Below are 24743 nucleotides of genomic sequence, written 5' to 3' on the forward strand. Positions count from 1 at the left end.
CTATCCACTGTACCATCTAGCTGCCCCCACCAATCATTCTTTAATAACATAATCTAGAATTCTGCCAAGAATCAAATTCATCTGCCTATAATTTGCAGCACTCTCTCTCTTTCTCTCCCTCTCCCTCCCTCCCTTCCCCCCCCTCTTTCTCTCTTCCTGCCCCCCCTTCTCTCTCAAAATAAAGGGGCATTTGATCTCCTCCAGACCTGTCTCACTTGTTCTGTTCTCCATGATCTTTCAAAGATTGGTGACAGTGCCTCAGCAATCATATCTACCAGTTCATTCAGCACCTTCTACATAATTCTTCTGGGCCTGGTTACTTGAACTACTCTAGGGGTAGCTAGGTGCTGTTTTCAGCTTGTTATTTACCTAGCCTTAGTCATTTTTGGCTATTAGCCATTTTTGTTCTGTCCTTTTATGTTCAAAGATTATTCTTTTTGGCAGAGAAAACAGAAGCAAAATGAGTTAAGTAGTCTTCTCTCTTTCATGTTATTCATTCTAAGCTTCAGTGCTATTCCTTCTTTTATCTTTCCCCCAATATTACTATCCCCACCCCTTTCACTCAGTGATCTCATCAACTTCCATGGATTCAATGATCATCTCTTTGCTGAAGATTCTCAAATTTACTTAATTAGCCCTAACCTCTCTGCTGACCTCCACTTTCACATCTCCAACTGCCTATTTGACATTTTGAATTGGATGTCCTATAAACATCTTAAATTCATTATGTCCAAAACGAAATTCACCATTTTACCCTATTAATGTTTTCCCCTATCTTTAGTATCAAACTATCCCCCATTCTTTCAATTTGCCAGGCTCAACACTTCAGTGTCATCCCCAACTCCTTAGTAGCATTCTCTTTATCCAATCTGTTGAAAAGGACTATTGATTTTACTTTTGTAACATCTTTCAAATATGTTCCCTTGTCTTGTCTAACACTGCCACCATCTTGGTCCAATCCCTCATTACCCCATCATTAGACCATTGCAATAGTCTGCTGGTTGGTCTGTCTGCCACAAGTTTCTTTCTCACTCCATCCTCTACTCAGATGTCAAACTGATCTTCCTAAAGTACAAGTCTAACCATGTCACTCCCCTACTCAATAAGCTCCCAATTACAACCAGGATTAAATATAAAATTCTCTATTTGGCATTCAAAGATTTTCATTACCTGCTCCTCCCCCATTCTCACCTTTCCAGTCTTATACCTTATCCATCCATGAACTATGACTAAATCGATTCTACCATTGTTTTTGGATAGGATGTCAATTTATTCCCCTATGGTTCAGATTCATCATTCCTGTAACTCCCTGGAGTAAAATGCTTCTCTCAGGTTCTGTGTATTTTCCTCACATTAGAATGTAAGTTCTTTGAAGGCAGGCTTTGCTTTTGTACTTGAATCTCCAGTGCTTGGCACATAGCAAATGCTTAATAATTGTTTTTTTAAATTCATTCATTCATTCAAATAACTATCACTCACATGAAATTTCCCCAGTGGGGCAATCATCAATCTGCTGAACACTGACTTCATTATTTACTTTTTAATCCTGACTCCATCTTTGTTACCCCCTCCCGTTTTTTCCTTTAGTTTCCTCATCTGTAATGAGGGTGTTGGATGAATTCGATAATAATAGCTTTCTTTACATAGGGGTTTATAGCTTACAAAGCATTTTATACAAATTGACTAGATGATCTTTTGAATTCTGTGTTCTAAGGCCCCTTTGAACTCTGCCATTCTGTGTTCTAAGATCACAAAGTCATGTGTTACAGGTGAAGTTCAACCCTTTCATTTGACTAGAAAAATCAAGGCCTAAGAAATTCAGTGACTTGTCCAAGATTACAGGGCCAGAAACAGAATACAGGCCTTCTGATTCCCAGACTAGTGCTCCTTCGGTGCCTACAACCTGCTTGCTCTCCTAACCCCTTCAAGTGCTAACATTCTATGCTTTAAGGATCCTTGCAGGTTTAAGATCTTTCATGTTCTGGCCCCTTCCAGTTCTGACATTCTCTTTTCCAAGGGCTCTCTCAAAGGCTCTAGGTACTTCAGCTCGGATATTTTAGGTGTTAAGGTCCTTTTTCACTCTGAAATTGTAGGTTCTGTATTCTAAAGATCTCTCCCAGCTCTGACGTTCTGTTCCACGGACACTTTCAACACTGAAGAAGATTTTGCTGGGGTCCAGATAGTGGCCTTGGTTTGGGGTCGGTGCCTAGCAATAGATAGGGGAGCAGGGATAGCGGTTAGGTGGAAGAATCAGTGGTAAGACAGGCACCCAGCTGGGTAAGTGTCAGAATCTGAAGGCGGTAACTTCTCAGCTAGAACTCGAAGAGCTTGGGGGCTGGGGGGCAGGGAGGAGGGGAACTAGTTCTGGAATGGCAGGGGGGTCAAGGCAGCAAGGTTTCTGTCCTTCCCGGTCCTGCCAGGACGTTCCCTGCTCCCCCCTGCGTAGGCAGAGGGCGAGGGCGAGTCTAGGAGACAAAGACCTCCCTCCTTCTCTCCATCCGTCCCTCCCTCACTCCCTCCCCAGGACCTCCCGAGCCAGTGGGGCCGAGGAGGAGGCGGCGCAGGGAGTGGGCACCGGGTGGAGAGGGAGCGGGAGGCGGGGTCCGGCGGCAGCTTCAGGCACCGGGGGCGTCACCGGAGTAGGGCGCAGGGCGCAGGGCGCACGGACCGGAGCCTGGGGAACAGCCAAACAAAGGCTCCTGGGCGGCCGAGGCGGCGGACGCTCGGACTCCGGCTCTCCACTCGGCGACCAGCGGGCTCCTGCTTCTAGGGCTGTGCAGCCGCCGGCCCTGGGGCGGGGGGCGGGGAAGCCGCGCGAGGAGGAGCTGGGGGCCCGGGAGCCGGCCCTGGGGCTGGGGGCGGGAGGGGAGCACGTTGCCTCTCTCAGCTGGAGGCGCCTCGGCGGAGCCGGAAAATGCGCCCGAAGGAGTCGGGGGCTTGCAGCACCTGGTGCCTCCTACTGCTGTTGCAGCTGGGCTGCCGGAGCGCAGCGCAGCTGCGGAGACAGTGAGTACCCCGGCGGGCGCGGGCTGGAGAGGGAGGGTGCCCGGCCAGCTCCCGCCTCGGACCCGCCGCATCTCCCCCGGAGGCAGCTTTCCCAGGCGCTTTCCCCCTTCCTCGGCCCCCATCTTCCCCCCTCTGGAGGCATTTATCCTTGTTTCGGCCCCAGGGCTCGTTCCTACGCTGTCTCCTCCGTCTGTTCCCACCCCTACACACACTTTCCCTAGAACCTCTCTCCACCTGGTTCCTCAAACCGATTTTTCCCGGATTAGCTGAGCACTTTGCTCTAGACAGGGAATGTGCATTATTGGTCGTGTTGCCTACGAATGTATTAGAACAGGCAGTTTGGAGTGCTGGGACAAGAACAGTTGTCGGGGTCAGAAAGTCTGCTTCTGAGTCCCTGCTCCCACATTTACTCTCCGCTAGTGTCTGGCCTTGGGCAAGCTTATTTACCCTCTCTGAACCTCGGGCCGTAAAATGAGGGGCTTGCACCAGATGACTAGATGGATCCTCCTCCCAGCACTAAACGCTTTGCTCCTCTGTCCAGTCTGCATTCAGCGTCCTACGGTCCCCACCAGCTCAGACATTCCATGTCCATGTCCAGCCTTTCCTTTGGGTGGAGAATTTAAAGGTGCCCCCGAGGGGAGGAGAATGCTGGCATTTTAGCCAGCTTAGTTATCGCTTGGGTCCTCGTGGTGGCCAGTCCCTTGGATAAAGCATTTTTCTGTGGGATTTTTCTTCAAGTGCTGTGTGCTCCTGCGCTGCTTTATGAATCTTTAGCCCAGTGAGTGGATGCTTTAACTAGCTGCCATGGAGGACTCTCAGTTACTCCCCTTTAGTAGGAAATAGTTCACATCCTGCCAAGTTATGCTAAGACCTGACAGGGCTGTTAGTCACAGGGACTTGAACGGGAGCTGTCAAGTCACTAGTCAAACTGTCCAAACTAAACATTGAAATTCAAACATAACATTATTAACCAGTTGAATGCAAGCAGTTCGTGTTTACTAATTGAAGGAAAGCAAGGAAACAATGTCAGGACAAATAGTCAGTGTCCTGGTACCACGCGGGACAGTTGGAAAGTAAAAATCCTCTTTTTGAAGTTAGACTTGAGGAGAAGCAGTGGGCGCAGCGAAAGGATCCATGACTTGGGGCTTGGGGGGGGGGGGGCGGAGGATCTCGTCATGTGATGCAGGGTCCAGACCTAGCCTTGCCACTAACGAGCTCCGAGTCGTTGGGCAGAGAATGTATCCTCTTTGGGCTTGGGATTGCCCATCTATAAAATAGAGATAATAATACCAGATCTGCTTCAAAACAGGGGACCTCTTCGGAAATCATCTAATGAAAACCCTTCCTTTTACAGAGGAAGAAACAGGCTCAGAGAGAGGCAGGAACTTTTCCAAGGTCACATAACTAATTAGTGGTAGAGCTGGGGCAGCTTTTAATTTCTAAGTCAGTATACTCTTCCCGAGACCACTACGATGTCTTTTTTCTGTCCTAAAGTCTACATTGTCTTCCCTCACGAATCTGCACACTCAGAAGTAGTAAAACCTCGGCTCAAATACATTTCAGACCTGGCGTCCCTCAGCTGAGGATGTCAGAGCACTCACATTCACAAACTTTGGAAAGCTGACCCAAGTACCAGAGAGCTAATATTGCCTGTTGAGCAGGACGGGAATCACCATAGAGATGGAATTCAGTAAATGATGACTCGGGGCTTGCAAAATAGACTGACCTTCATCCCACGGCAACAATTCATCATTGCTTAAAGGACCCAACGGTTGGCACAACAAAGAACCAGGAAGCTTTAAGGAGGCCTTTGTGTTTTTTTTGTACTTTAAGCCTTAGCTCACATTAAGGCACTTTTCAAGAACTACCTGATAAGTGAACATTCTCATCATAAATGCTAGTAAGTTTGTCACAGGCATTGCCATGTTTTTTCTGACCAGCATCCTAATCGATATGATTTTTGTAACTGAAGAAAAATCTGGTTTAAATACATTGAGATCTTGAGGCTGGGAAGCACGTGTGGATAGTTAAAGAGCTAACAGAGCAGACAATACATGAGGCTGTCCCATTAGAAACTTTAGGAAGACACTAGTAGTGTGGGGCACTACTAGATGCGGAGTTCGAGTCTCAGCACAGTTCAGACATTCTAAGTGTGTGAACACACAGGTAGTGGCTCTGATGAATTCTTATAGATGATGGACAAGTCATAGAACATCTGTTCACGTGCCTCAGTTCCTGCCTCTGTAAAATGGGGATGATCATGATGATAATACTTCATGAGGTTGTTTAAAGAAAAGTACTTTGCAAAAAGAAAGAAAAGTACTTTGTAGACTTTAAACTGCTATAGAAATATGAGCTCTTATAAGATTATGTGAAAACTACCTTTCTCCAGAATTGATGAATGGTCCATTGAGATCAGCTGAATTCAATTAAACAAATATTTATTAAATGCCTGCTATGTAAAAGGTAGGAGCTTCAGCCCTTCATCTTCCTCCTGTTTCTGTGTGAGTGAATTCCTCCGTGTGATCCCTTTTCAATAATAATAATAATAATAATAATAATAATAATAATAAAGTAGCATGTACTGCCGGTTTCACTTGAGTTATTGTTGGTAACGTTTTAAAATCATTTTAATCAGAGACATAACTTGCAAAGGGTATTCTTATTAGCAGTCAGGAGACCTGGGTTATCATCCTGGCCATTGCTACTATTTAGCTACATGACCTTGGGCAACCTCCTTCCCCTCTCTGGGCCTCAGATTTCCCATTCTACAATTAAGAAGTCCGGGGCTAAATAATCTCTTGAGATTCTAGCCCTGGCCCTATATATTCTGTATACTAAGGCCCCTTCAAGCTCAAGTCTAACATTCTAGGTCCAGCGTTTTCAAAGAAAGGTCCCTTACAAGGGTGTTGTTCTTTGTTGCTCGATTTCCCTGGTGGAAAATAGTTCTGTGATTCTAAGCTGATGGAGCTATTTGGCATGATCCATGGTGTCTCAGCTTTCTTGCATGCCATACCTGGCACCATGGTGATAGATGCCCAAGGAATGACTGAATAATCACTCGGGAGCTGATAAGAATGACTGTAGTTCATTCTCTTTCTTGTCAGTTAAGCATAGACAACGCTTTTTAATTCCCAGCTTTTCTCACCAACTTCCAATTTTCTTTTTCAGGGGCTACTTGATTGCTGCTCCCTCGGTGTTCCGTTCGGGAGTAGAAGAGGTTATTAGTGTGACGATTTTTAACTCTGTAAAGGAAACAACTGTGCAGATTCAGCTAGTGGTCAAAGGGGAGACGGTAGCCTGGGGCCATGGAACCATTCTTGGTAAGTGGTCTTTCCTATATGATTTGCTAAAGTGGTATTAGAAGCTTGAAGTTTTATTCTCCCAAGACAAATCACTGATCTGAGATTCTATTGCTTTAGGCCCCATATTATAGTTATTTACTAGCTAATTGGCAGATGATTGCTAACATCTTAATGTCCTGCATTTCCACCAAACACAAACACACCATTCCATATTCATTCCAGTCTTGGCTTGCCACTGACTGGCCAAGTGATCTTGGACACACCGTATGCCACATAGTGGCAAAGGCAGTGCTTAGATTTGAACCTGAGTTTTATCAATTCCAAGTCCAATTTTTTCTTTGTATTAAGAACTTACTATGCACAATGCAGACTCAAGGAGCTTGTAGTCTAGTTGGAGAAAATATAAATGCAGAAAAAATTTAATTACAATTCAGGAGATAAATAACTCTCTAAAAGATATGACAAGGCATTGTGACATATGTAGTCAGTAAATACTTTGTTTTTTGAGGAGAAAGACAGCGAAAACCATGGCTTAAATGAGTCTGCCACAGCTTTTTGTAGAAAGACCCATTTATTATAGGGATCGTCTGCCCCACCTCTAGTATTTTGACCTGTGGTGAGATAAATTGATAAGAACAGAGATCTTTGATTCACTGTCTTTAAGTTACACTGAGTCTATCTTTTAGTCTTAGTGACAGATGTACCAGTTATAGAACTAACATTTACCTATTTTACACAAAGATCAATGAGACCTCTCTTCTTTATTACTGAGTACTGTCTTTTTTACCTTTCTCAGTCTGGTTTGCTCTTTTTCTTTTTCTTTTTTTCTTTTTCTTCTTCTTTTTTTCCCCCAGGACAATGAAGGTTAAGTGACTTGCCCAGGATCACACAGCTAGTAAGTGTCAAGTGTCTGAGGACGGATTTGAACTCAGGTCCTCCTGAATCCAGGGCCGGTGCTTTATCCACTGAGCCACCTAGTTGCCCCTGCTCTTTTTCTTTTAATATATTTTGTTTATTTTGTTCAACATTTCCCAATTATGTATAAAAACATTTTAGCATGATTTTTAAAAAAATTTTGAGTTCCAAATTCTCTTCCTCTCACCTCTTCGAACTCCTTGAAAAGGCAAATAATTTGATATCGATTCTACATCTGGTTTACTGTTCATCTTTCTTCGTGCCCTATTATCTTCTCTGTTCTTCTTTCTCTGCATCTTCTTTCCTTTTCTGTCTCCTATTTCAGCCTTTCTCCCAGCAGCCTCAAAATTGAATTCTTGCTGAAATAGCATTTTTCTCAGGAGAGGAAATATTTTGGGTCATTTAACTGCCCCCTTTGCCTTTAGCAGCATGCTGTTGTCAAAAAAGCCTGACATGGGGCAGCTAGGTGGCACAGTGGATAAAGCACTGGCCCTGGATTCAGAAGGACCTGAGTTCAAATCCAGCCTCAGACACTTGACACTTACTAGCTGTGTGACCCTGGGCAAGTCACTTAACCTTCATTGCCCTGTGCAAAAAAAAAAAAAAAAAAAAAAAAAGAGCTGACTTGGAGTCATCAGACCTTGGATTTGAGTCTAAGTATGACAGCCATCAGTTATGTAACATTGGGCAAGTCACTTAACTCCCAGAACCTCAGTTTCATTATCTGTAAAATTATACTTGTTCTATTCACCTTACAGGCTATAGGGAAGAAAGTTTTCTGTAAACTTTTTTTTTTTGGAGTGAGGCAATTGGGGTTAAGTGACTTGCCCAGGGTCACACAGCTAGTAAGTGTCAAGTGTCTGAGGCCGGATTTGAACTCAGGTCCTCCTGATTCCTGGGCCAGTGCTCTATGTACTGCACCACCCAGCTGCCCCTCTGCAAACTTTTAAAGGTACCATTTCCTTCCAGGAGGTCTCTCCTGATTTCCCCTAGTTGTTAGTGCTTTCTACCTTTTGGAACCATTTTGCATATATTTTGCAGCTACTTATTTGTGAGTATGTTGTAATCCCACAGTCAAGTGTCAATTTCTTGAAGTCAGGCACTGTTACACTTTTGTCTGGTACAGTGCTTGATACACAGTTGGCATTGAGGTTGTTGAGTTGAATTAGAACACTGTAGCAACTATCACTGTGGCAGGGAGTGATAAACTTTCTTCTCAATCTCTCTGCCTAAGTATTTTAATTCTCCTCTACTCTTTTTTTTTTTTTTTTGCGGGGCAATGGGGGTTAAGTGACTTGCCCAGGGTCACACAGCTAGTAAGCGTCAAGTGTCCGAGGCCGGATTTAAACTCAGGTACTCCTGAATCCAGGGTCGGTGCTTTATCCACTGTGCTATCTAGCTGCCCCCTCTCCTCTACTCTTAATCACATGCTAAGAGGTTATAGGATTTGTCCAGGGATTCCTACCTGATTGTTCTATTCACAACATTAGTCAGTTGATCAACTAGCATTTATTAAGCACTTACTATATGCCAGGCACTAAACTAAGTTCTGGGGATATAAAAAAGCAAAAACCAAAACAAGACCCAAACCAGTCCCTCACCTCAAGAAACTTACATTCTAACAAGAGAGACAATGTGTCATTCACTAGAAACAGAATATACAGAGATGGCTGAGTGGAGGATACATTGGAGGGGGAAGAGCCTTGAGGCAGGGAGACCAGTTAGAAGGCTCCTGCAGCTGATGAGGACCTGAACTAGGGTTTTGGTTATGTGGGGACACATACATGAGAGCAGGATTTGACAATGAAATGCATGTGTGGATATGAGATTGAGGAGTCAAAATGAGTTGAGATTGTGAGCCTGGGAGACTGGTAGGAAGGCTGTGCCCTTGACAGTGATAGGGAAGTTTAGAGGAGAGGAAGGTTGGAGGTGTGTGTGTATGTATGAGATGGATATGGATAATGAGTTTTGAGTTTGAGATGTCAATGAGACATCCAGTTTGAGATGCCCAAGAGGCATTTGGTGATATCGACTAGCTCAGGAGATAGACTAGGGCTGGGTGGATAGATCTGTAATGATCTGCATAGAAGTGAAAATTGAGCCCTTGGGAACCAGTGAGATCACCAGTGAGGCAGTATGGAGCAAAAAAAAAAAAAAAGAAAGAAAGAAAGGGGGCCCAGAACAGGGCCTTAATGTAATGATCTGCCAGCAGAGGAGACTGAGAAGGAGGCATTGGGAACGTAGGAGCACAGCTAGGCAAGAATAGTGTCATCAGAATCAAAAAAGAGATTGTCCAGGATGAGGTGATCAACAATGTTCAGTGCTTAGGGGATAGCAGAATGATATGGACTGAGAAAGACTGTTAAATTTGGCAGTTGAGAGATCAGGGTAACCTCAGAGTGGGCAGCTTCAGTTGGATGTTGAGATGAGATACCCGACTGCCAAGGAAGTGGAGGCAGTGGGGCTAGTTGGCTTTTTTCAAGGAGTTTTGTCATAAAGGGGAAGCAGCTGGGATGCTAGCTATCTGGGTAGTTGGAATTGAGTTAAGAATGGGGAAGATGTGGGTGTGCTTGTAGGTGGCAGGGAAAGAGCAAGACAGACAGATACACAGAGAGAGTGAGAGTGAGAGAGAGAGAGACAGACAGACAGAGATGTGAGAAATCCCTTTCTTTAGTTTTCCCATCTCACTTTACAGATGACGAAACTAAAGCTGAGCCAGGTTAAGTGACTTGTCCAAGATGGCACAAGTAGCAAGTGGCAGAGACTAGACGTAGACCCAGGTTTACTGACTCCAAATACAGCACTCTTTCCCTCAGATGATGCTTCTTGGTAGATCACTGGCATAAATCTTTGAGTTCAGGAAGGGCAGTACCACTTGGGCTTGTTTTTTGTAACTTGATAAAAAGCCACATGCTATCATCTTCTAGTTGATCCTATCCTGAGACTTAGAATTAGTGTTTAATTCTAAAACAATGAAAAAGAAATGGCCCAGGGGCAGCTAGGTGGCACAGTGGATAAAGCACCGGCCCTGGAGTCAGGAGTACCTGAGTTCAAATCTGGCCTCAGACACTTAACACTTACTAGCTGTGTGACCCTGGGCAAGTCACTTAACCCCAATTGCCTCACTAAAAAAAAAAATGGCCCAGTGGCTTCTGTTCATATTTGAAGGGAAGTACAAGAACACCCTGCAGAGGGTTTCCCCACCTGATATTATTTTGCAGTAACTCAGTGTATTATATTCAAGATCCACCATAAGGTATCAAAACCTGCTAACCTTGCTGTAATAGCAGCAGTTACCGTCTTATTGGTAACTTGGCTAGGAGCTTTTAATACTCACACCATGAATTCAATGATTTGATAAGCATCTATGCAGTACTTATTAAACATCTTTTTTGTGGGGCAATGAGGGTTAGGTGACTTGCCCAGGGTCATACAGTTATTACTAGTGTCAAGTGTCTGAGGCTGGACTTGAACTCAGGTCATCCTGAATCCAGGGCCAGTGCTTTATCCACTGTGCCACCTAGCTGCCTCTAAACATTTTTTTTAGACAATTGGGGTTAAGTGACTTGCCCAGGGTCACACAGCTAGTAAGTGTTAAGTGTCTGAGGTTGGATCTGAACTCAGGTCCTCCTGAATCCAAGGCCGGTGCTCTATCCACTGTGCCACCTAGGTGCCCCACCTCTAAACATTTTTGAAGTATGTAGAGCAATGTGATGGGAACTGGGAAGAATAGGAAGAATGAGGATAAGCCCTCTCCTCATAGGACTCACAGTATCGTAGGAGATAAAGACTCAAACACAAATCACTGAACTATAGAATCATCAAGTGACAAAATGTGTTCTGGGACCAGAATTGGGTCAGCAAACCAGCATCACTACCAACATTTATATGCCTATGCACATATAATATAGGGTACATTATACATGTGTACACATGCGTACACACATACATACATAAACTTACACATATACTTATATAGGTTTATATGCTTTTAAAATAATCTCACTTAGGGGAGTGTGAGGAAAAGGGCATGGACGATGTTTGGACCTAATTGAAGCTGTTTTTAAAGTCCAAATTTGGGCTACCTAGGAATCTGTACCCCAAATCATAACACTACTTTTATGGAACTCAGTGTTCCAGTATTTTACCTAATATTGTGTTTTCATGGAATCAATGATTGGCATTGGGTGGGTTATGCCTATAATGGAGGACTTCACAGAGCCCCTCAAATAGTAGCTCCTATAATGGAAGGACAGTTCATTTTAGAAGTGCTGGGTTTCCCTTCTGTCCAAAGTAATGAAGGAATCAATTTTTTTTTTGTAAATGCCTCCCTGCCATGTACTAATTTAAAAATCAGAGCTAAGCTCTTGTAGGATCTGACCTGACTGAAAACGAAAATTTATCTGGGTGTTTATACATTCACTCACCTACCTTCTTTTTTGGAAACTGGCTCTCTCTTCTGTTTATCTTAGGTCTTTGGATAAAAAGGAGTTGGTAGGTACACATCTGGGTGTGGTGTTTACACATCTGCCTGACAGATGCTAAACAGAAGTCTTAACTGGCAGGCTTCAACAACAAACACAAGCTGGATGAATGTCTCATGATGATTCACAACCCTAGGAGAACGGTGGTCCCTGACAGCCAAGCATTGTCCTCTCTCTTCAAACCCTGAGTTTAGCATCAACTTTCTCCCCTTAAAGCACTCTGCGGCAGCAGGGGCATGCTTTGGGAGAGGGCCACAACTGAATTAAGTTCACCAGCCAGCCAAGTTTTTCCTGAAAGCTCAGCTAAGTCCACCTCACCCCAGGCTACAGTGTTCTCCAGAGCTGAGGAAATGACTTCTGGACCATCCTCCTCTCCCTAGTCAAGCCCTTAGAGGACTTTGGATCCAAGTGTTCTCTTCTAGAGAACCCCCCCCCACCCCCCGCCCCCGAGTGTGACCTTTCCTATTTGAAAGCCCAGCTTTCCTGTTTTAGCCAGGTAGAGAAACGATTGATCTAACTTCTTTTCATTTTATTCTCATTTTTAGATAAAGGGACAATCAAGTTCAAGGTAAGCACTGAATATTTCTATGATACCCCACTGTCTCCATTTTCTCCCTTCTCAAGTCATCCACAGGCTACCAAAGCCATCTTTGGAAAGCCCAGCTTTACCCATGCTAATCCTCCTCTCAAAAGCCATCCGTGGCTCCCTGGTGCCTGTAGGATAAAGTACCCACTCCTTGGCCTGACCTTTCTAGCCAGCCCACCACAATCTGCTTTTAGTCAACCCTTGCAACCTTATCTCCTACTACTCCCTTTCAAGCACTCTGCATTCCAACCAGACTGAACTACAGCTTTCCTTAAGTCTCTTTCACCCTCCTCTGCCTCCACGAATATGCATGCAACATCTCTACTGCTCAAAGAGCATTTATTTCCTACTCCTATACTCCATGTACATTTCTGCCTTTTGAAATCCTTCTCTTTTTTCAGCTTGCCACCTCCTCCAAGAAGCTATCCCTGATCCTCTTAACCAGGCTAGATCTCATGTCTCCTTTCCCGAATCTCTCTTATGTGTGACCTCCCCTATGTACTTAATCATGTTCCAATTTGTTACTGCCATATGTGTATCCTCTCTCCCCACCCCTCCTTTGGTTTGCAAGCTCCACAAGGGAAGAGATTATGTGTGTGTGTAAATGACTTTTTCCTTATTTGTATCTCCTATGCTAAACACAAGATCCCACAATTTAACAAATTATGAATTGAGTGAAACTGAATTGAGGGAAAATATGAAGCTGAATTCAAGTGTCTATAAAGAAACTACTTCAGGCATGAAGGGAACCTACCCTTTATTATTTGGAATAATAAAATCCCAGTGTTGGGAGGGATCTTACAGGACATCTTGTCCAACACCTTCCCAAAGTGTGATTGCCTTCCACAGCATACCTGATGAGTTATGCTTTAATGAAACATCTCTAGTGATGGAAAAATCACTGCCCATTCCATGGTTAGCATGTGTAGATTGGAGCTCTTTCATGATTTGGCAGGGATTAAGGAAGGGGAGAGAACTAGGGGAGTTCAGGTATGGTCTGGAGTTGACCACTTCCTGTTAAAGATTTGATCCTCTTGTCCAGTCTTAGACCCAGGCCCATTTGAGATTTTTCTTTTACCGCAATTAGACTTAATGTAGGTTTGGCACAGTGGATAGAATGCTGGGCCTAGAGTCAGGAAGACTGAGTTCAAATCTGACCTCAGATACTTACTAACTGTGACCCTCAACAAGTCACTTCATCTTGTTTGCCTCAGTTTCCTCATCTGTAAACCGAGCTGGAGAAGGAAATGGCAAACCCCTCCAATATCTTTGCCAAGAAAACCTTAAGTGAGGTCACAAGTCAAATGCAACTGAAAAATGACTGAACCAAAAAATGGGTTCAGTTATGAGAGCCAACTTCCCTTTCTACTTGGAGACATTTCTTTATAGCATCCATTGTGGGGGGCGGCAGGGGGGGGAGCTCATCTTTGAAAATTCAATCAACCAATCAATAACTATTTCTTAAGTCTTGCCCGCTGTGTGCCAAAAATCAAAACAATCCCTGCCCTCAAGGAGTTTAAAGTCTAGGTGAGGAGACAATATAATATGTACAAAATATTTATCTATACATTTGTAACAGAAAAAGCACAATTTAGGGAGGGGAATCAAAATTATTGAGTGGTCATAAATAAGCTATAAATTCATAAAGTAAACAGGAATTTCAGAAATCATGTAATTCAGTTCACACCTCATGGTCTACACTATCACAGCAAGTGATGATTCATTCTCCTTTTGTTGACTGAGAACTTAATACCTTCTAAGGCATCCTGTTCTACTGTTGGTTGGCTCCTATTGGTAGGAAATTTGTCTTTCTATTTAATTAAAATCTGTCTCTTTCTAATTTCCTGCACATCATACATTGGTTGTAGTTCTACCCTTTGGGACCAAGTGAAAGAAACATAAAAATAACTGATGTATGTATGGTGCTTTAAGGTTTGTTAAGTGTTTTATGTACAGGACCTCGTTTCATTTCACAGGACACATTAATCCTTCCTAGTGACATCCTTTCATGTCCTTCAAGGTTTCTTCCTTCCTTCCTTCCTTCTTTCTGTATTTAAAATTTTTTAAATATTTTATTTTTCCCAATTACATGTGAAAATAATTTTAACCTTTTTCTTTCTTTCTCTGTGTGTGTGTGGGGGGCAATTGGGATTAAGTGACTTGCCCAGAGTCACAAAGCCCCAGTAAGTGTTAAGTGTCTGAGGTCAGATTTGAACTCAGGTCCTCCTGACTCCAGGGCTGGTGCTCTATCCACTGCACCATCTAGCTGCCCCAACCTTTTTCTTTTTTTACAATTTTGAGCTCCAAATTCTCTCCCATCTCTCTTCCCTCCCCCATCACTGAGAAAGCAAGCAATTCAATAAAGGAAGTCTTTCTGAGTCTCAGTTTTCTTCTCTGTAAAATGAAGGGGGCTTAAGGGGGCTTCCAACCTCTAAGATCCCTCCCAGCTATAAATCTACACTCATATATTTACATTTTAATAATGCCTTAAAGTTTAAAAAAATGTTTTCATCACAATAGTCTTGTGAGGTAGGTACTACATTCATCTTACAGATAAAAAAAAACTGAGGTTCAGGGAGATTTACTCATTTGCCCAGTGTCACCTAGCTAGTACATATTGAATCTGAGACTTATGCTAACCATTGTAACCCAAGGGCTACCATAACATGTGCACATGCCATTTATTATTAGTTAGAATGCATCCCTGCCTCTATCATAGAGGATACAGAGGAAGGCAACGAGTATGGTGAAGTCATTCAGTCAATCAGCTAGCATTTATTAGACACCTGTTGGGTGCCAGGCCCTGTGCTAAATGCTAGGGATTAAAAAAAAAAAAAGCAGAAAAACAAAACCAACCAAACAAAAGCCCAACAGTCCCTACCCTGAAGGAGCTTACAGTCTAATTGACTTGAGGCCATGTCATATGACATTCAGTTCAAGAAACTGGGCTTATTTAACCTGGAGAAGACAAGGCACAAGGAGGATATGATAACTGTCTTCACATGGAAGAGGGATTAAACTTGTCCTTTTTAGCCCTAGAAGCAGAACTAGGAGCCATGGGGAGAAGTTACAAAGAGGCAAATTTAGGCCTATTATCGGGAAGACCTTCCCAACAGAGCTGCCCCCAAATGTAATGAGCTGTTGTGAGGTGGGGAGGGGGAAGGGTTCCCTACTCTTGGAAGTCTTCAAGCAGAGGCTAAACAACTGTTTGTCACCTGTATGTAGTGGGGTTACTTTGGGGTATGCAGTATTTCCACTCTTAAATTCCATAATCCTATGAGAATAGAGTAAGAGGCCCTTCCGTGTCTGAGCTGCTGTGTCTGAAGCCCAGGAAACCATTGAAGGCCCAAGCGTGAGACTAAATACAGGCTCCCCACCTGAATTCACTCCACAGAGTCAGCAAAATGAGGACAAGTATAGGCTTGGAAGAGAGCTTAGCAATCATCTTGTGCAACCTCCTCATTTGACAAATGAGGAAACTGAGGCCCAGAGAAGGGAAGTGAGTGATTTGGCTGGAGTCATACTCGGAGTAAGTTTCAGAGTTAAGATCTGAACCCAGTACCTCTGACTAGAAATCCAATTTTTCCCCTGTTTTGTAAACTAGAGCACTTAGGTAAATGTCTTGTTGTTATAGAGGGCATTGGACCAGAGGGCTCTGAGGTCCTTTAATTAAGCTCTTCTGTAAGAGCTTCAACTACTTGACACCAACCCTTCCTCCCACCCTAAACCTGTATCTGAATCTCCTAGCCATAAAGTTGTCATTTTTTCTTCTGATTTCTCATATGCTTCATATATGTTGTTGTGGTGTTGTTTTTTAAACATACATGCAAGAAACTGTCACACTTCATTTGAATCCCTTTGGTTTTTCCTATTCTTTAAGATGAGTCCACTTGGTGTGTTCTTGTCATTCTCTGTTTGATTCAGGGGGTGTGGGAAAGGTCCAGGATGTCTTCAGTGATTCCTAAAGTCTTCATTGCCCTCTCACATACAATTTTTCCCCCTTAGGGATTTAGAGCTTTGAGGAGAATGTTCCCAATTCTTATGTTTTCTATAGGATGCCTTTTTCTCTGCTATTAAGTTCAGCTAACTTTTCCCAGGAAACATACTAGATCTCATTCTGGGCAGGGCTTGCTTTGGGGCCCTTATCCCCAACAGGAGCTAGAGGGTGGGTCTCCATCTCATAGCTATTAAACTGTGACATGCATCTGGAATCCTGGCAGATCATCACTCACGAGAGCCTAATAGGGCTGAGGGGACTGGCTAGCACAGTAAATTAGTCACCATCCTCCTCAGACCTGAACCACCTTGATTTAGGAACTGCCATCATCCACTCTTCACAGGGCAGTCAGTTTGGCTGTTTGCTTCTCCTACCATCCATCTAAATTGTTCTGAAATGCTTACTATGTGCAAGACCTTCCACTGAGGGCTAGGAAAGACATAAAGATAAAAGAAGATAGTCTTTGCTCTGCTAGGACTTAGTCTAGTGGGGGCCAGGTGCTTTATGGTTATGAAGGGCTTTCGTGGACATTATCTCGTGATCATCACAATTCCTATTCCCATTCTATAGGAAGGCAAGAGAGATTCGTCCTTGCTCATACAGTGAGTTAGTAGCAGAGTGGCAGCTGGAATCCTGGGCTTGGTACCAGGTCCAGAGCTCTCTTGTTCTATCTACCACCCCTCACTCAGAATGCCCCCTAACTTTGGTTTTCTTTCCATAGGCTTGCTCATTTCAGGAGGACTGGTCTATCTTGCAACTTCCCACCATTTCTCCTTAGGTTCGGATGATGCTGGAGATGTTGATTTGTCATTTCTCTATCTAACGTCTGTTGGTTTTAATTTTTTTAGTGTTAAAATCCTGTCCCTCAATGAAGTCTTATTCCCTCTCCAAGGTCTTCAGTCAACACCACATGCTTTCCTACTCCGCCTAGAAACTAGGACCTTGCCGATGATTTGAGCAGTTTTCCTGGTGTGTGATTATAGTGCACACATCGGGAGACAAGTGGCAGGATTTTCTCCATATATCCTCCTGCAGGAGAGTTTTCCTGAGTTGAATGAGTGAACTATGACGCTGTGGCATAAAGTGAGAAGAACATTGCATTTGGCAGCAGAGGACCTGGTTTTGAATCCTGACTTTGCCACTCAATACCATGTAGCCTTGGGCAAGTCACTTAACATCTCTATACCTTAGCTTCCTCATCTGCAATTCTTATATTTCTATGACAATAGCTTTATCACTCAACAATTTATTATTATGATGCCTGGTGTGTATAGGGCTCTTTGCTGGGTGATATTGGGGACATAAAGATGAATAAGAATCTTATATGATTCCTACCCCCAGGGAGTTTGTAGTTATTTGGGAAAGATGAGACATGGACACAGATAACTATGATTTAAGGCAGAATACGATAAGGGGCATAAAGTAGGTATTAGGGAAAACTCACAAGAGTGTGTTCACTTCTGGGTTAGTGGGGCCAGGTTAGAGGAAATTTGACTTTGTTTTGTTTTGTTTTGTTTGGGTTTTTTTTTTTTTTGGCAGGGCAATGAGGGTTAAGTGGCTGGAAAGTTGACTTTGAATTGAGGAAACTATTGAGAGGAAACATGTCCTAGAGGATAGAGAGCCACGTCTTTATCAGGAAGATAGGAACCTGAGTTGAAGTCCCAAGTAATGCCGACTGGCTTTCTGTAAGAGTCAGTCATCCAACTTCCAAGCCCTCTAGGGAATTCTCTTGGTTTGTAAATTGCAGAGAGTGATGATGGCCATTGGTAAAAGGAGTTTCTTTGTTGGAAGTTCCCTATACAAATGGAATTACCGGTCCAGTAATTATTCCCACCCTCTTTAGTTGGTTAAATATGTCCTTGGGTCAGGTAAGATTATTTCTGTATTTGTCCTGCCTCCCACTTCACCCTAGGGTAGACTCAGCTGGGATTCTCCCACCTACACTCATAGGACATAGGCTGGTACAATGGAAAGACAACTGTCCTGGAGTCAGAGGCTCTGGATTGAAATCCCAACTTTGACATTCCCTTTTTGGTGACCATGACCAAGTCACTTCCCTTATCTAGGCCTACTGTAGAAAATGAGGAGGTTAGTGTCCATGACCCCAGGGATTGGTACCTTCCAGCTCTGTAGCAACGATCCAAAGCTCTGAGGTACCTCGCAGCCCTGGGCTCTGTCTTCTGGGTTCCCATACAGACTCTGGTGTGGCAGACTTCCAAGGGGTACAGATCAGATTTATACAGACCTCCAGTAGGCTGAGAAGCTTAGGTCGGGATGACGCCAGCTGGGCCACTGGGAAATATTGGACTAGGTGATCTGTAAGGTCCCTTCCAACTCTGATTGTGTGACTATTTTTGTATCTGCCTAATATTCCTACTGTCATACCTCTGCTGTATATATAGACGAAGGAATGAGTGGGAAAATGTAGAAGGGATTCATCCTTCAGATAAGGATTGGACATGTGGTGGGATAGAGACAGCTGAATTTGCAATCAGAGATTCCAAGTTCCGATCTCAGATTTTAAAACATGTATATTTGTGGGAAATGCCTTTTTATTTTCTGAGCCTGCATTTACTCACCTGCAAGATGAAGCAGGTGAATCAGGTGTTACCCAAGGTTCCTTCCAGCTCCAAATCTTATGACCCCATGACCTCAGGCACAGGGTCCTGGTCCCTTCTGGGATAGAAGCAGATACCAAGCCTAGAAAGAGAACAGTTCTGAGGGGGGGGAGGGGCGGGGAAGTATATGGTCCAAGTTTTGATCTAAAAAGGCAACCCAGATACCATGTCGAGGACAGGTCAGAAACTTCACCAGGGAAACAAATTGGGAGGTCCAGGCAGGAGCTGTGAAACAAGTCAGGATGCTTTTTCAAAGCAGCAAGTGGAGCGGCTAGCGGTCATCGTGGAGCAGGTCAGGCAGCACCAAAGGGCTAGTAGGCCTAGGGCATTTGCACCAACAATTTTTCTTATGTAAAGTCTAGGGCTGAGACCACATGCTTGTGTGGAGCCAAAGTCCTGGCCATGCTCCCTTATCCTGCAGCTGGTGGCTGGGCATCCAAGGTCATAGCCAGTTCTGAGATTCTGTGATTAAAGAGTAGAACTTGATTTTTAAAGCAACACTTCTGTGTGGTTCTGGAGAAGAAACACCAGGCAAGGCATTGGGAGGCCAAGTCTTGTTCTTCTGAGTAGTCATGTGATCACAAGCAAGTTCCTTGGATTCTCCTTGGCAAAATGAGGGGTGTTGGACGAGGTGACCCATAAGCCCTCCCTTCTACTTTTTTTTTTTTGCAGGGCAATGAGGGTTAAATGACTTGCCCAGGGTCACACAGCTAGTAAGTGTCAAGTGTCTGAGGCTGGATTTGAACTCAGGAACTCCTGAATCCAGGACCAGCGCTTTATCCACTGCGCCACCTAGCTGCCCCCTCCCTTCTACTTTTAACAACCTCTGACTCTATAATGGTCTGGAGAAAATGCCTGATAGTTCTGTTTTAAAAGGGGAAACCAGATGGTTCAGTGGATAGAGTGCCAGTGGCCTCAGACTTACTAGCTGTGTGACCCTGGGCAAGTCACTTAACCCTCTTTGCCTCAGTTTCCTTATCTGTCAAATGAGCTGGAGAAGGAAGTGGCAAACCACTCTAGTATCCTTGCCAAGAATACTTCCCCCAAATGGGGCCACAGAGAGTCTGGAATGACTGAACAACTGCAAATCTGTTTTAAAATGATTGTTGCAGAAGTAGCCAAGTTTTGCATTGTATTGTAATGGAGAATAAATTCCTCAAAGAAGTAACTTTCTTGGCGTTTGGGAATTCTCCTTAGTGGGTAGCTAGATATGCCTGCTAGAGCGAGCAGAAGGAATCCTGAGAAATTAATTCTGGGTCTTGGGCTTCCTGTGTGTAGAAAGTCTGAGCACTGGGACCATCCCTGTAATTGCAAATAAGCATAGATGATTACTGAAAACACTTTCATTTTAAAATAACAGAAAACAGCTTAGCTCCATAAGGAAATACTCCAGGCAGGTGGGAGACAGCAGGGAGCCATCCTGTCAGGGCAGGAACAGAGCCTTAGGTTGGCAGGGTGGGGAGGTCTAGTGTTCAGCCTCAACCACCGTCTTCTTTCTGAAAAAAAAAAAAATGAACGACAAATTCAATCAACATTGCCTGAGCACTTACTGTGGCCTGGACCCTGTGCTCAGAGCTCACCTTCACAGGGGGCCAGAACCATGCTGCTGTGTGTCAGCTCTTCCCAATGCACATGCATTCTCAAAATTAAATACAGGTTGGACAGAGGCGGTTTGATTTTGTTCCAAGGAGTTAGTGTAGATCATGCTGCTGTTCACTGTTTCCTTCAGGGGCTAGGAATCAGGCCTGCAGTGTTATCCTTAGGCAGCATGGTGCACTGGCAATAATACACAGCTGGGAGCCAGGAGAGGGGGGTGCTAATGGGTCAGCTTTAATGCTAAGAGTCTGTGTGACCTTAGGCAAGTCACTCCCTTTTTGGGGAGGCAAGGTCTCAAGTTTCCTCATCTATAAAATGAGGGGATCTGACCAAATCAGTTCAGTTCAGTTTTTTCAGTCCTGTCTGACTCTCTGTGACCCCATTTGGGGTTTTCTTGGCAGAGATACTGGAGTGGTTTGCCATTTCCTTCTCCAGCTCATTTGACAGATGAGGAAACTGAGGTAAAAGGGTTAAGTGACTTGCCTTGGGTCACACAGCTAGGAAGTATCTGAGGCTGGATTTGAACTCAGGAAGATGAGTCTTCCTGACTCCAGGCCTGGTGCTCTATCCACCGAGACACCCAGCTGCCCTAGGTCTAAGATTTGATGAAATCCTGTCTATTCCAGCTCTTATAGTCTGTGTTCAATCCTGCACTCCTTTCAATTCTAACATTCTGTGACTCTAAGAATCATATCAGATTCCTGCCACTTCAGTGTTCTGCATAATACTGGCACCTTACTCCATGGTGCCGGTGTAAAATTCTCTCAACCAAAAGCCTCTGTTGAGAGTTTTAGAAAGGTAGGAGACCAGTACTTTGGCCTCTTCTTCTCTTCTCTCTATTATGTTCTTTCCCCCAGGTGCCTTCAGGTCTTCGTGGCCAAGCTCACTTGAAGGTTTGGGGGAATCGCCACCTGACGGAAGACGGCTACATCTTTCACAACTACACCACGGTGACAATTGACAGCAAAGGATCATCTTTGTTTATCCAGACAGACAAGCCTTTGTACAAACCAAAGCAGAGAGGTAGAGTAACCCTAGCTGGTCACTGTTGTCATCTGGAAGAGGTATCAGTCTGAATCCGTTCCCCCCCTCCCCCACCCAGAGGGGACAAATAGGCTCTTGGGTCAAAGTGACAAGGTACCAGATTTCAGGTCAATGTCAGAGACGACTTCCTAACAATCAGATCTTTCCCATAATGCATCTTTGGATGTAGCGAATGCCAGATCCTCTGGGGCTATACCAAAGGTCCACAATGTTAGTGCAGGTGACACTGATCATTCCCAAGGGGAATGTCAACAGGGGAAGTCAGAGTATTGGCAGCGTCCCGAGGCAGGTGTCAGAAACCACGTTGGAACTTGGATGCCAGCTAGAAACCAGGAAGTTAATGTGCTAGTTCCAAGTCAACCAGTGGACCCCAAGGTCTGGTACCTAGGGAATCTTTCCGGGGAATTTTGGCCAGGAGCCATGTGCCTGTGCTAAGGACTAGGCTTCAGGTGTAAAATATGTTCATTTGCACCTACCCATTTTCTCTGGGTTACTTGGGTTTCCATGTCTCCATGGCATCCAGGGAGGTGTTCAGCCAGAGTCTAGGTGAATGCTTGTCAGGGATGTTGATGAGAATATTCCTGCTCAGACATAGACTGGTCTAGAAACCTTCTGAGATCCCCTGTCTCTCAAATAGAACTTTCCATTTTTAGAATCCAAGAGTTTTCCCTGGCTGTCCCACCATGCTTGGAACTTGATCCTTTCTCATCTCTGTCTCCTAGATCCTCTGGCTTCCTTCAAGGCTTAGCTAAAGTCCTGCCTTCTATAAGAAGCCCATCTCAGTGCTCCTTAATCTTAGTGCCTTCCTTCTGAAACAACCTTCAGTAAATCTGGTATAAATCTTGTTTGTGTGCAGGTATTTATGTGTCATCTCCCCCGTTATTCTGTGAGCTCCTTGAGGGCAGGAATTGGCTTTTGCCTCTCTTTGTATCCCCAGCACTTAGCCCAGAGCCTGAAACATAGCAGGCACTTAATAAATATTCATTGACTGACTGACCAAGATCCCTTTAAGCTAAGATTCTATGATTATTCCATGCTCTGGGAATATAAGTGTTTGAGTTCACTGTCATATCCACCATGTTACAGGTCAAAGAAAATGGACCTCACCTAACCAATACTTTTCTTCTTTATTTTAGTGCTCATAAATTTATTCATGGTCTCTCCAGAACTGAGACCTGTCAATGAGAAGGTAAGGAGACTAAGTTTCTTACTTAGTTTTCATTGAAGAGAGTATATCTAATACCAGAAACTTTGATAGGTCCAACTAGTTAAGCCACAGGTTATGTGAAGCTCCTATGTGGTTTTTGCCTAAAGAACGTAAGCTACTTGAGGGTAGACACTGTTTCATTTTTGTCTTTGTATACTCAGACCTTAGCATAGTGCTTAACTCATAGTTTCGATTATTTATTCAGTCATGCCCAACTCTTCCTGACCCCATTTGGGGTTTTCTTGGCAAAGATACTGTAGTGGTTTGCCATTTCCTTTTCCAGCTTATTTTACAGATAAGGAAACTGAGGCATACAGGGTGAAGTGATTTACCTAGGGTCACACAGCTAGTAAGTGTATGAGGCCAGATTTGAACTCAGGAAGATGAGTCTTCTGACACCAGGCCTGGCACTCTGCTCACTCTACCACCTAGCTGCCCATGGTGGAGAATTAGGGATAAGGAGAGAGAGAGAGAGAGAGAGAGAGAGAGAGAGAGAGAGAGAGAGAGAGAGAGAGAGAGAGAGAGAGAGAGGAGAAAGCATTGATCAAGTGTCTACTATGTTTATGAAGCACCTACTGTATGGATGAGCCTACTAGGTGCTAGTAGAAATGCATCAATGAATAAGATCTTGTTCTTGCATGCATATATATATATATATTTATATACACATATACATACATCCACACATATGGATTTATATCTACATATCTATGGACATATATCCATATACATATATTTGTGTATATATTGCTTATGTATCCACATATATGTCTACATATCTATATATGTGTCTATATATCCATATGTGTCTACATCACACATATCAATATAATGGTATACACATATTTGTATATGTTTCACATGTGTCTATGTACACACATGTGTATATCACAGACATGCCCATATACAGACACGTACATGTATGTGTATAGCTCATATATGTCCATCTATATTCACATACATGTATATGATGTGTATGTATATATACATGTATGGATGGATGGATATGTGTTTATGTTGTTTTATCCATCTGTATCTTCATATGTAGCTGATTGTAAATGAAGTCAGTCCACAAAGGAGGCATGTAGTACTGTTAGATCAGAGAATGAAGAGATTACTCCAATCTGGGAATCAGAAACACTCCATACATAGGGGGCCTTTGGATGGATTTTGAAGGATGAGCAGGATTTTTAGAAAGCAACAATGGAGAAAGGAGGGCCTTGCTGGCCTAAGGAAAGGCCTAAGCAAAAGCCCAGATGCAAGAAAGCATAGAACATGCGTGGGGTCTAAGAACCTAGATAAATAGCTGTGATATAAGTTAGAGAAGTACAAAGTGTTATTTGAGGTCAGAGAAAGAACACATGTTTTCAAGCAATGTTAATTAATATGAAGGGTTAGTACCTTGCCTGGAACTTAACTTTCCTTCTTTGTTTTTGTTTTAGCTGGAAGCCTACATAGTGGTGAGTATCTTCCTGGAAACACTAGGTGCTGTTTTGCCCTCCCCATGTACAAGGCTCTGTTTGTTCTCTTCTTCCTGGCCTGTTCTTACACTCTGCTTATGTTCCTGCTTCCTTTCCTGGTGGTTTCTGAAAATTCCCTGTTCTAGGGGGGCTTTGACAGTCAGTACCAGTCACTGCACTGCCTTCCTTCAGCTTGCCATCTTTTTTGGGTGTGGGGGGCAGTAGGGCCTCATGAAAAGATTCCCAGATCAGGGTTAAGAGATCTAGCTTCTGGATTTAACTTGGTCATTCGCAGGCTGGTTATAAACTTGGGCAAATCATTCTCACACTCTGGGCCCCAATTTCTCCATATGACAGATGATTGGATTAGATGATCTCTAAGCTCCCTGTTCCCCCCTCCCTCCCAATTTGAGGCTTCTCTGTTCTTGAGTCCCTGCCAGGGCTGACACTCTATGATTCTATGAACAAACCCTGGGAAGCCTGCATACCTCATTTCTAGAAGAGCATGCAAGTTCTTACCACCCC

At 43.8% G+C, this 24743-nt stretch overlaps 1 protein-coding gene across 1 annotated transcript in view; it reads left to right on the forward strand.

Annotated features, from left to right (window-relative positions):
• The first annotated feature begins 2888 nt into the window (after nt 1–2888).
• Nucleotides 2889–24743, forward strand: part of CPAMD8 (C3 and PZP like alpha-2-macroglobulin domain containing 8) — a 169017-nt gene continuing 147162 nt past the window's right edge. Inside the window, exons 1-6 of the mRNA XM_043975621.1 lie at nt 2889–3006; nt 6178–6329; nt 12256–12278; nt 21365–21530; nt 22688–22740; nt 24201–24218. Of these exons, the coding sequence (XP_043831556.1) occupies nt 2915–3006; nt 6178–6329; nt 12256–12278; nt 21365–21530; nt 22688–22740; nt 24201–24218 (504 nt within the window). The 5' untranslated portion in view covers nt 2889–2914. The remainder of the gene's footprint in view (nt 3007–6177; nt 6330–12255; nt 12279–21364; nt 21531–22687; nt 22741–24200; nt 24219–24743) is intronic.

This window comes from Dromiciops gliroides, chromosome 1, assembly GCF_019393635.1.
Source record: "Dromiciops gliroides isolate mDroGli1 chromosome 1, mDroGli1.pri, whole genome shotgun sequence".
NCBI classification, from domain to species: Eukaryota; Metazoa; Chordata; class Mammalia; order Microbiotheria; family Microbiotheriidae; genus Dromiciops; species Dromiciops gliroides.